Source organism: Peromyscus maniculatus, chromosome 5 (genome assembly GCF_049852395.1).
Source record: "Peromyscus maniculatus bairdii isolate BWxNUB_F1_BW_parent chromosome 5, HU_Pman_BW_mat_3.1, whole genome shotgun sequence".
In the NCBI taxonomy this organism is placed as follows: domain Eukaryota; kingdom Metazoa; phylum Chordata; class Mammalia; order Rodentia; family Cricetidae; genus Peromyscus; species Peromyscus maniculatus.
In genome coordinates this window covers 13,885,870-13,898,616 of record NC_134856.1, presented here as the reverse complement: position 1 = coordinate 13,898,616, position 12,747 = coordinate 13,885,870, and the positions used below count along the sequence as shown (strand labels likewise).

Here is a 12,747-nt window from a genome sequence, read left to right as displayed (position 1 = left end):
AAGAAACAAGAAATCAATTCAACACACAAGTCATTTCTTCCTTCTGAAAGCCTCCTTGTCTCTTGCTGCTCACACTGATTCAGTTCTGCATTCTTGAAATGCTGTAGCCTTTAATGCTAACTTAGCAGTGGTTTCTACACTGTCTGGGCTCTTCTTTAAGGACTTGGTGTGTGTGTGTGTGTGTGTGTGTGTGTGTGTGTGTGTGTGTGTGTGTGTGTGTGTGTGTGTGTGTGTGTGCTTACAGGTGTGTGGATCCTGTAGCCTTGTGACCACCAAGGGATGTCTTAGTTTGTTCTTGTGTCCCCTCTGTTCTTGAGGTCAGTGGATGCTTGGTGATCAGGTATAGACCCCACATTTTATCCTAACTTTATGTGTGCTTTGTGTAATTCTGTTCAGTGTCTTCTTGGCCTGTTGCCCAATGAATAGCCGAGAGAGAGAACAATGAGTTTTTTTGGGAGATAATATTTCTACATTTAGCATATCATTTTTTCTTCAGTTTCAGGAGTGTTTTATTGAGATTGTGGATGTATCTGTGACACTTACAATGGAGCTCGACTACTTACTCTGAGGGAAGCCCCAGGACTGGTGTTGTGATTTTCCCTTCGTGCGTGGCCTGTTTCACAGTGGGTTTGCTTAATGACTCACCTATAAATAGGCGCCTCTGTTTATTTTAAGCTCTTGTCTCTAAGCACAGCATAGCTTCAATTGTTCAGTGCATTCTCTTGTATTAGTAACAATGCTGTCATTTTCTCTAAAGTCACCATTTTATTAGAGAAACTCTTTAATAGCACCACACGTTCGACAGTTATGCATTTCTGTGCGTACTTACCGACCCCAGCACAGTGTTTAATGAATTATTGAACTTTGAGGAACCTTTGAGGAGCAGGGGCTTTATGTGACTGAGCAGCAGACATGAGAACGCGCTATCCTCCAGAGCACTGAACAGACAGAGTGGAGGCTGGATCAGACAATATAAGCACTGAGTGAATGATGGTGATAGCATGAAATATTTACACCCTGAGCATGCGGAGAGGGAGGAGAGTGTGGAGGAGAGAGTGTGGGTTTTATCGTTTGGGGCTGAACCTGACACCTATAACTCTCTACTCTGTGATCTTAAAAGCACAACAGGAAGAGAGGAAGACAAAAGACTGAGAAAGGAAAGAAGGAAGGGAGGGCGGGATGGAAGATGGAAGGGGAGAATCTTGGTTTGGGGATATTTGGTTGTTGGCAGCCTCCTATCACAAAAGGGAAGAGCCTTCTGTCGACAGTGACCTTCCTAAGGACTGAGTTCTAACTCATCCTCAAAAAGAGACTACAAGCATCAGAAATGATTTGTCTTGATCTCACAAGGTCCAGGTTTTAACTTAATCATCGTGTCATTAATATGCCTTAGAAGTTGTCACCTTATTATCTGTGAAAACAGAGGGGTGATTAGCAAAGAGGTGATCAGTATTATTTTTGATCAGTATTATTTTCAAACAGAATATGAAGAGGATTGATTTCTTTACAGAATGTTACTTGAAATTGGTTTGTGGTGAATATGAATATCCTTAATATATTCTGTGAGAAAATAGAACAATGTAGAAAAATACCTGGCTTCCTTGGAAAGGTCTAGAAGAAATCTAGCGGATAATTTCTAATGTCTTTCAGTATAGAAAAGAACTATGACAGCCAGGCATGGTGGGGTGCATCTACGACCCCAGCACTCTGAGGTGGAGGCAGGAGTTCAAGGCCAGCCTGGGCTACAAACTAAGCTCCTGGCTACCCCTCAAATAAAAGGACTAAAATAAACATGCTAGCCCAATTATTTTTGCCCCTTTGCCTGATATTTTGAATGCAAATTTTTCTTGTAGTAATAAATCTTTTAAGATGTCATGATGTTATGTGACTTATTAAAAATAATTATTGTAGGTGAGTAAAGATTGACAAGAGAAAAATTTGCTTCATTAATTTTTAATTTTACTCTTGATTTATTTAAAAAGCTCACAGATGAGAGGGTGTATTTTAACACAGTGATTCTATGTTTTGTTTTTGGGTCTTGAATTTGTAAGGAAGTTCAGATCAGCCTTAGCCATTGGCTTTTGAGGATCATTTGGCTTTGGACCCCACTGTGAGCTCCTGGAAGTGTGACATGTGTTATGCTAAACTTTGTTACTTGCCCTTTGATAACACGGACCAAGTTGACAAGCTCCTGACGTTTGTCCAGGTAAAGTAGTAATTCTAGGAAGGAAAATTCAGTGCTACTGTCCTTTGCAGTGAAAATATTTTACCAATGTACGCTAGAAAAGGGAAAATTTGCAGGGATTTTGAATTTGTTCAGTAGAAACTCAATGCATATAGAAGCTGTAGGGTAGGGGCCCAGTCAGTAAACAGTGGTAGGGAACTCTCTGGGACAGGATACACCAAATTTAAATAGCAGACGCAAGCTTTTATTTCTATCTTCGTTATTTTTGTTGCTAAGATATATCGGAAAGAATTTGAATTTTAGAGTGTAAATGATGTGGACATCAGTCCCATCTTTGCCACTTCCTTGTTTGGTTTCTGGAAAGTTTTAGACCTAATACTCCATTTTTCTTACATAGAAATAGGGCTTATTTGAATTTATCCCTCAGGCTTGTTAAAGCTTCTAAGCATTCAGTACCATGTCTGGTGTATGAGTGGATGTTAGTCCCCTCCCCAGCATGTGGGAGGGTACCAGTTGCTTACCTAAGCAGGTGGGTGTGTACCAATGCCTTCCTACCCAGATACGTGCACATACAAGCCCCTTACTGATCACGTGATGGATATCAGCCCCTTTCCTGTTCGTTTTCCTTTTCCTTTGAGCCAAACATGCTTTATCTAGGAGGTGGAGCTCTGAGATGTTCGTGATTGATGGAGGGGATGAACCCGTGAACCAGAAAGGCAGAGTGCTGTGGACAGTCTTGTGAGGAGATGAGAGGAGCTGTGTGTGTGATGGAGGGTGTGCAGGCAAGATGGGCCAAATCCACTTGTTGGGAGCAGATTTGGTGCTGGTGTCCGGAGACACCATCTGAACTTGCACTCTCCACACCAGCTTCCCAGCACTGAAGGTGGGAGGGTCTAAAGAGCGGGACTTGATTGCCTCTTGACCTCTTACTGAAAATATTACCCTTTGGGAATGTTAAAAAGATAAAACCAATTTAGAGAAAACTGAAGGTCTTTCTTTCTGTGCTCAGCTTCTATCTCTGACTGAAGCCCTTGGCTAGTATGTTCAGCATGACTAAGATCAATACCAGATTTCCACGGTTTACCCATGTATCCCGTATAAGAAGTCTAGCAGCAGCCCGTGGGTGCTCACTGTGGTCCTATTCCTGGTGGTTTCTGTGGTACCAATACAGACCAGAGCCCCTCTTCCCCAGGCTTGCATTCCGTTAGAGGACGCAAGCCAGGAAACAGTGACCATTATAAAGGTAATGAGGGATGAACAGAAGGGTGGGGTTGCTTTAGTTAGAGTGATCTGAAGTGGTATTTGATGTGAAACCCCAAATATGACAAGGACAGTTGTTTCAGCCACAGGGACAAGGATCCATGGTGTGGATAAGTTTTTTCAAAAAGGAGGCAAAGATGGTCAGTGGCCATAATTTAAGGACAAAGAGTCAAAGACAGATCTTAGAAGCACCCTTAGTCTGGGGTAAAGATTTAGGTTCTATTACAACTCTGTGGAAACCCCTGAAAGGGTTAAGGTGAAGAATGTGTATAGAGTGACCCATTTGCTTTGTTATTATATATACATATGTTAATATATGTTATATATGTTATATATATATATATATATAAATATATATATATATGGGCGAGAGGGCAAGATTAGAATTAGGGAGAAAGTCTTGCCAAGGATGTGCCGACGGCCCCAGGGGCAGGATGTGATTACAGAGGCAGATGGAAAGGGAGAGACTTAGGATATAATCTTGAGGCCAAGTTGCCAGGATTTCTCGTGAGACTGGATGAGGATGTTTGAGAGGCCAGAGGCACCAGAGTGTGGTGGTGGTGGTGGTGGATTTTAGTGACTAGATTGTAACCCTTTATGGCAGTCAGAAGACTAAGGAAGAACAGGGCTGTCCTTTGGACAGATACATGTCTGGTACCTAATTGGCATCCAAGGGGCTATTGGGAGTCACGAGTCTGAAGATGAGGGCAGGAGACCCAGCATGTAGCTGCTGGTTGGAAGCCGTGGGACATCTTCTCACAGGCCATTGTTCTTTGGCCTGTGACGGTCTTGGAGGTCTTGGCTTTCCTGGGCTGTCGTGTGTGCCTTCTTCACCTGTCTCTGTCTCTGGCCCCGCTGCCAGGCCGTCCCATCCCGACAAACACATTCCTTCCAGGCAAAAGCAAAAGATGACATACACCAGAAGCCAGATTGTCCATGACAGACTTGTAAGCAACAAGATAATCTCATTGTTCCTCCTGCTACTTAAAATAAAGGTAATATTGATTTGATAGCGGCAGTTGGAGTCCTAAGGCACTGTATTGATTAAGCGTCTAGTGAGAATTTGTAGGGCAGGCTTCTGAGCTGCAGCCACAGGGCATCTCCCCACCGGGCCGGGCCTCTGTGCTGACCTTACTATTAGAAGTGTTTAGTCTAGGCTCTGGTCAGAGCATTTATTTTACCTGATGGATGGCTTAATCCAGCCCGTCACCTTAATCTGACCTTAAAGATGGGAACCCCACTCTTTTGTTCTTGGTGAATGTGGAGACTGATTTCGGCACTCTTTGGAGCTGTTAGCAGCAGCAGCAGCAGGCTTTCTGGTGACTCATCCACTGTTTAAACCTCTTCTTACTGTTGTAATCTACTGAAGACCTTTGCTTTTCTTCCTTCCGATGCTTCTCTGGACAAGGCGTAGTTTATGGATTACTTTTTTTAAAATAGGGGGAGGTATCTCTTTTAACACTGCCATTACTAAGCCCGGGGACCCCCTCAGTGTTCATTTCCCAAGGAGAGTAATTTACTTGTGGTTTTTGTGACATGAAGCATTTAACATGTAAGTCAGGCTTCATAACATTTACAGGCCTTGTTCTGAGGATAGCTGGGATAATTCAATAGCAATTGAGGTAAATTGTTCATTCTTCTCAGTATGGAAAGAGTCCCCAGAAATGATCTAAAAATAGGAGTTTTATGTAAAGGAGTTTTGCCTGTCTACTGTGATCAGATTCTTGTATTTTTCTCCTGTGTCTGGTAGTTTGGGCTGGATTGTTCACAGGTTGCTGTGAGCATCACATGAGTTACTACAGGCCAAGGAGCTTGACACAGTAAATGCTCAACTGATCTTTGGTGTTATTAACTGCTATGAGGTGATGTTAGCTACAGCTGCCTTTGATGTCATCCCCGATACCCAGCACAGGCCCAGGCACACAGGCTGCTGCTTAGGTAGACACGCAGTGACTGATGGATGCTGCCAGCATTTGGGATTTCCTTCCACCCTGTAACATCAGAGCTCATTTTATGTCTTTGCTAAGATGCTCTAGGTACTCGACATCCTTTCATCCTTCATATGGTTACTCTCAAAAGGAGCCACATGGATCTGACTGTTTGCACATCTGCCTGCGTTCTTTGTTCCCTGCCAGAGAGAATAGAGTTTCAAACCTTTTCACAGTTAAGAGCTAATCAACCCAATGCTCCTAGTACAGCGCCTGATGCGGCAGCACTAACTGCCTGCCTGCTTCTCAGTTCTGCCTTTGAGGAGGTTTGCGGGGTGCAAGCTGGCAGCCCTTTGGGAGGGAGGAGACAAGACGATTACTTTGTGGCCTATCCAGTTGGTGCATGGTTAGAGCGATGGATAGGCCAAGTGTAAGTAGAAGAATAGCCACTGTTTGGCTCCCGAGCGTCATTTTAGGGGTGTTGTGAGAATTGTCTGAGATAGACACTTCATCTAGACTTGGGGTTGCTGCTGCTTATGATCTCAGATGTCTTGCCCATGTCAAAACTTGCCTGGGTTCTTTGTGTACTTTGAATCAGGAAAATGTTCATGAACACGCTTGGATTACTTCTCAAGTATGCATTTGGTCTCGTCGCCCCTGGCTACCAGGAGTATGTGACTATTTATTTTGGATGTCGTTTTTTTTTTTTATGTTCAGCTAATTAACCCACAATAAAGTTAATCCTCACTTCTTTGGAAAAGTAAAGACTTTACATATTAGCTGTTTTCAGGGACATTTGCATTTTCATAAAAGCAAGTGCCTTGTTCCACTTCTTTTGGACCCACCTCCCCACAGATGCAGTGGATGGCTTTCTGAAGTCGGGGTTCAGAGCAAATCACAAGTGTCCTGAGTTATTTGAGTTCTCGTTAATATTAGCCGGGAACATGCACATGTCACACCTGAGGAGGTGGGACTGCCTTCTAGCCACGTATCTTCCTTTCTTGTTATGAGTGTTAGAGGGAGGGAGGAAGGGAGACAGACAGACAGACAGAGACAGACAGAGAACATGCTGTTGAAATTGAAACTTTTACTTCAAATAAAGTGCAATGATTAAATGCCCAGATGCCAGGGCCAGAGTACTTAGATTTGAGTAGTGGCTGTGCCCCTTCCTAATCATGTAGCTTTAGACAAGTCACTGAATTTCTTTCTCTCTTCCTTTGCTTTCACTGTCTATCAGGTGGGGGCAACTGCAGGAACTGCCTTTGAGGTTGCTTTGAGGCTCCAGAGTTCCTTTGGATGCAGTGTTTAGAACAAAGCTTTGTGCAGAGCTGGTCTTTGGTTGTCATTTCTAGCAGTAATTAGCAACTGCACCAGTTTAAATAAAAAGAGGAAACTGCTAATTGTTAATCCAGGCCATGTGTCTATGGAACCCTTTAGGAACTGTGGCTAGTCCTGTGGGTTTGTGTTACTAGTTCAGGGAGGTTACTGTTGTAACAAAAACTATCCAAATCCTATGTGGTGTTTTAAATGTAACTTTGATTTCTTGCTTATATGTAGCTGGGTGGTGGGACACTTGGATCCATGCATTCCATTCTCAGGGTAAGTCGGCTTAGGAGCCCTGGCACAAAAATCTGGGGGGTCACCTCAGGTTATCTCCACCTAAGCCAGTGCAGGGAAGAGAGTGGGGTGTTTGTGCGTGTGTGCGTGCGTGCGTGCGTGCGTGCATGTGTTCGTGCGCGTGTGTGTGTGTGTGTGTGTGTGTGTGTGTGTGTGTGTGCGCACACGTGCGCGTGCGTGCGTGTTTCATGGGGCAGCTCTGGAAGTGGCACTCACCACTTGTGCTCACATACCTCTGGCCAGAACTGGGCATGAGCTAGATTTTATGTAAAAAAAAAAGTGACTATATTTGAAAATGATTTTTTTTTAAGTTGGGTTTTTTAATTTCTAAGAGTTCCCAAGTATGCCCAGGAATTTCTGAGAAAATCATTAAGGGTTTTTCAAGGCCAAATAAGTTTTAAAGTAAAATGATAAAAAAAAAATGTGCTCACATTCTTAAATTGTAAAGAAGCGTTAATGGGAAATGTGGGTGCGATTTCATCTGTTTATTCTGCTGGTGAGGTGGGCCTTGAGAAGTAGCAGGATGTGGTTTGCTGACAAAGACCTTAAACAGCCCCGTTCATGGGTCTTGGTCACATTTTGCATTTTGAACTTTTAGATATTTTTCTCCCTTACATTCCTCCCTTTTAGTCCTTTATTTTCTAATAAAATATTTGCTGCAGTGAAACCTGAGAACAGGAATCACACTGCATTGAGTGATACAGGTGCTTGATCTGGGGAAGTCAGTGCCAGAGAGGAAAGGTGCCGTGTGTGTGTGTGTGTGTGTGTGTGTGTGTGTGTGTGTGTGTGTGTGTGTGTGTACTTGTATGTGTTCATGCACGTGGAGGCCCGAGGTTGACATCAGAAATGATTTTGCGTTACTCTTCCTTGAGTCAGGGTGTCTCCGTCAACTCCATGGATTGCTGATACAGCTGGTCTTGCTAGCCAGCTTGTTCTCGGGAACTCCTGTCTCCAAGGTGTGAGGCTGGAATTACACGTGGGTGCCCATGCCCTCTTGGCATTTGTATGGACTCTGGGAGTTGGACTCTGTTCCTTAGGGGGCACTTAGCCACGGAGTCCTCGGAGTCCTCTCCGCAGCCCGTCCTCTGCCTCCGTGACAGTCACGTTTCTGACTCCGCTTTGGCCTCCTGCTGCCTCCTTTGCTGCCCCCTGGATCGTGGCTTTCTTTCCCTAAATTGGGCCTGTCTCTCCAAGTGAGGCTTTTCTGAATGGGTGTTTGGAAGATGTCGTTTGAGAAACCACTCCAGTGATATCTCGGCTCAGCAGCGTTATTTACAGTAACCCCACAGAGGGGAAACCCCAGGGATAACTGAACGATGACTGGATCAAAATGTGGCATAGTCCTACAGTGGAATGCTCTCTGGCAATCCCAAACAGTGAGACACTGGGCACACACTACATACAGTCTAGATGGGTGAGCCCTGAGACCCTGCGTTAAGTAAAAGACGCCAGTGACAAAGGCCCACATGTGCATGATTCCATGTGGAGGACAGACAAGCCAGTGGAGATGGGAGATGAGTAATGGCCCAGAGTAGGAGAGAGTTAGATGGGAAAGTGGGGCGGGGTAATGAAAATGGTCTGAAATCAGTCATGGTGATGATCGACTAATCTGTGACTGTGCTGTCCGGCTTGTATACTTTAAAAGGGTAAATTGTGCGATGTGAGCATTGTAACTCAAAGGTGCCACAACCTGGCTTTCTCTCTGATCTGCCTGCCCCTCACGTGTCTTTGACGTGTCTCTTTTCAGTCTCCTCTTGCTCCTGACCCACCCAGACTGGGGTCCACCCTCGTCCTGCAGCTAGGCGAACGCCCCCGGTCTCAGCTTCTCTGCACTTCTCTCCCATCAGCTGTCGGCACACGTGGGTCTCTGCTTTCTGCTGGGGCTCTCTTCTCAGGAGACTGGCTGACTGCCTCATGCCCTGGGGTCCTGGCCCCGCGGCCCTGCTGTACTTGTCTCTGTACTTCCTCCCGTTCTCTGCTGCACACCTGTCTGTGTTCTTGCTTGGCTCTGCCTGTCCTCCCCAGAAGGCGGGGTCCAGGAGGCAGTGGCCATGCTCTAGCCCTTGTCTGATCTGTAGAGTAGTGTAGACCGCATCTCTCTCTGAAGCTGTAGCAGGAGAAAGGCGTTGTCCTGGTGCTGGTGATGTCTCTCCATTGATAGTGTTTTTGAGGGCTACCCCACATTGATACTGTGTATTTGGTAAGTATCTACCCAATGCCAGGTTAGGAATCCGCACCCTGGAAACTGAAAAAGCCATTCTCCAGATTACATAATCCTGTATTGCTCTAACTCTATTTTCCTCCTTTAGAAAACCATTTTCATTCTTTCTGATGGGCTGCTTATTTGATGGAATCTGGACCATCAGCTCTAATCAGTCCTAACTGAGCTCTCCTCTGCTAATGCCCTTCCTTCCTTGGAACACGTAATTTTGAAGGGTTTTCTGCTAGAAACTTTTTGGCAGGATAAAATATGTATCTGGAAAATGGCTGGTTACTTTGGGACTTTAATTTTATTTCAGAGTTTGTTTTGAAACATCCATACTTAGGAAGGCTGAGGTACAGAAAACAGGAGAGAAAAAATATGTATGTGTACTTTCAAAAACAAACAGTTTAAGGAGCCTTTACAGTGTGATCATCCATCTATCCATTCATTCCTTATGGTGCAGAAGATTGAATTCAGCTCCTCATACGCTCTAAGCCTGCTTTTTATCACTGGGCTACACCCAGCTCCTCCAAGGGTGATTTCTTGTGGCCTCTTTATCCTGCTTCCTTATTCCAGCCAGAGAGCCCCAGAGTTGCCCTGAATGCTTCACTTTATAATGCGATGGCCACTAGGTGGCGCTGCAGCACTGCTCTCCATCTGCGGAGCCCCAGAACACTTAACGTTGCTCCAGATGACTGGATTTCTGGGTGTCAGGGAAATTGTTTTATTGGTAATGGGCATAGTGTAATAATATATTCTTCTCCACCCAATGCAGCTATTTAATGCCCTGAAACATGCCCCTCTGTGGCCATGGCCTGTTAACTTCGCTTATTTGGTGTAATAATTAGCAGAATTTCTCACTAACAGGGGTACTTACCAACACCTCACACCTCTGCTGTGTTTCTGTACGTGATGGATTGTACATTCTCAGAAAAAGTTGGGAAGGTCAAAGGTTAACCTGGCTCTAACAGGGCTACTTTCTGCACATTTGTTCAGGATAGGTTTATATTAACTTGCTCTGAGCCTCTTCAGACCAGAGTTGTGTGGAACACAAACATTTCCGAGCTTTTATGTAAGGGCTCAGTGAAGGTTTGTCAACATAACACTGTTAATTTTCTACCTTGTAGAATGATAGAAAAACAAATGAAAAGCTGCCTGCATTGGATGACACTTGCTACTCAGAACAGTGTGTGTTGGAAGTGTGCAAGCACGCAACCACATTTTAGGTTAAAGTGGAGAAGAGATGGAATTTTCATATTTTCCATGGCTGTAAGTTAGGCTCCATTTAATTCTTTGTGGTTTTACAAGCCCTGCTAGGCTCCTACTATTTCTATGCCAACAATTTTATCATTTACAGAGCATGATCAGAATTAACTGAGAGAAGACCCAACAGGATAAAACGAACTTGAAAGTAAGAAATGCTTTGGTTGGGCCATTAGCTTATCCTCCGTGACCTTAGGCGGCCTGTTTGCCATATCTTTGCTTTGATTCTCCCATTTCTTACAGTTGGCACAGTGCCCTCTGCGCTCCGGAGTCTGGTGAAAATGAAATGGGAACTCTTCCTCTACTTTTGCTTGTGTTTATTTTCCTAGCCCCAAAAGAAAGTGAGGTGTGATTATAGTCATTTAAGACAACCACGGAGGTTCTTATGTTGACTCCAAGATGAACTGTAGGAATTTTAAAGGGAAGATTATTACAGTCCAAAATCTTTGGACTTTGCCACTCAAGCAAGGAATATATATGTTTTAATTTGCCCTGGCTGTCCTTGACTTTACTCTGTAGACCAGGCTGGCCTGTAACGAACAAAGATCTGCCTGCCTCTGCCTCCTGAATGCTGGGATTAAAGGTGGGTGCCACCACCGCCCGGCTTGGGGGTACTCATTTACTCTGATGGCTTTCTTTGCGAGTTCTAGCCGCCCCCCACTTTTAAACACCTGCCACTTTGCGGCTTCTGCTTCTGCTCATGTCCATGTGTGCACCTCGAGTGCCTGGATGGATTTAATTGCAAGAAGGAGCCTCCTGAGAAGCAGAGAAATGAGCTTAGGCTGAGCCTCTAGAGCTGGGCTTCTGAAGGGGTGTTACGTACGGTCAAGGAGCCCCCGCATCTGCCGCACATGGGCAGGATAGGAATCAGGAAGCCATTGTTAGAATGTTCCGTTTGTGAGAACAGACAGCTGTAGCTGCAGCCAGAAACAGCAGGGATGAGGAAGCTGCCACATGACAACTGGTGTTTAGAAGGGATGAGTTAGTGGCCGTCTCCTGGACTTCTGCTGAAAAGTCAGTGTTTGCACAGCCATATTGTCTGCAGAAAAAACCCAAACCTCAGGACTATTTCCTTTCTGCCTTCTGAGTCTCCCTATTAGGCCATGGGCTTGGTGGGGCCAAGTACTCATCCAGGGCCTTGGCTATGAATTGTCCCAAAGCTGTGTTTCATTTATTTTCCAGTGCAGCAAATAGTTAGCAAGTACTCGAAGTGTGGGTCGGTGGCGTTGACTTCTGTGTTCCGTGCATGGCCCCACCAGCCACTGCGTTCACTGCTGTTCTCTCTGGCTCCCCGAGCTCTGGACTCTGCTGGTTTCCATCCCCTGGGTCAGGCCCAGCCCATGGCTTCCTAGGCTTTCTCAGTAGTCTCCTTATCTGGCCCTCCAACCTCCAGGCTGAGTCCTTTGAACTCAGCCATATTATATATAGATTAGAGTTTAAAACACAGGGCAACAAATTACACACACACACACACACACACACACACACACACACACACACACACACACCCAATACTGTGCCTTCGCTGTGTTCCTGCCCTGCTCAAAAGCCTTTTGTGGCTGCTTATTACATTCAGGATGGAATCCAGACTACTCAGCCAGACTCTCTGGACCTTCCCTAATCAGGGCCCAGCCTATCATCTATCTCCCTTATCTGCCACTCTCCCCTGCTGGAACCGAGTGTTAGCCAAAGGTCTAATCACTGTCCCTTGATCACCGGCTTTGATTACTGACTTGGTAGTAACGCCGCTGCTGCCTTTATTACCTGGCAATCTCGGTTTTCTGCCCCTCCTTCTCATCACTTTGGCACATGGTTTTGCCTCCTTTGTTCAGACTTCTTACAGCACTATTTGCGAAGGCGTTTTCATTTTATTACCTGCATTGTTAGTTTTCTTTTCCTCCGGTTTTCATGTAGGCAGTATAAATATTTGTTATGGATTGATTGATTTGTTGATTCTGCATGACTTTGACATCCACTTGCTTGGGAAAGGGGGTTGGTGGCGGGTCAGTGTGGGGCTGAAGCAGAAGCCTGTCTCTGTGACTTTGTCCTTTTGATTTCTAGTGAAAGGACAAATTAACTATTTGCTTTGAGCAAACTAACGCAGTGTTTTGTGGATTTAGTGTTTGAAAAGGACCCTGGGAGGAGAGGCCTGGGAGTTGAGCTCTTACCCCTGTTTGCTAGGCTGGATGAGCTCCCCTCTACCACAGCCTTGCCGTTTGCTTAAGTGTGGGTTGTGAAATCACAGTGGAATTTGTGCTTGCTTGCCAGAGAGGGGGAGGAAGAAAGGGTCT

General features: G+C 45.1%; 1 protein-coding gene across 5 annotated transcripts in view; it reads left to right on the top strand.

The window, feature by feature from the left end:
* Fto (FTO alpha-ketoglutarate dependent dioxygenase) overlaps positions 1-12,747 on the top strand; it is a 362,019-nt gene that overhangs the window by 60,479 nt on the left and 288,793 nt on the right. The window contains exon 1 of one of the 5 annotated variants that reach the window (XM_042277320.2): positions 2,057-2,206. The exons of 3 other annotated variants lie outside the window; for them this stretch is intronic. In XM_042277320.2, the coding sequence (XP_042133254.1) occupies positions 2,132-2,206 (75 nt within the window). In that variant the 5' untranslated portion in view covers positions 2,057-2,131. Of the gene's footprint in view, positions 1-2,056; positions 2,207-10,441; positions 10,463-12,747 lie in introns of those variants that run through there. One more of the 5 variants, XM_042277319.2, reaches the window with a different exon arrangement.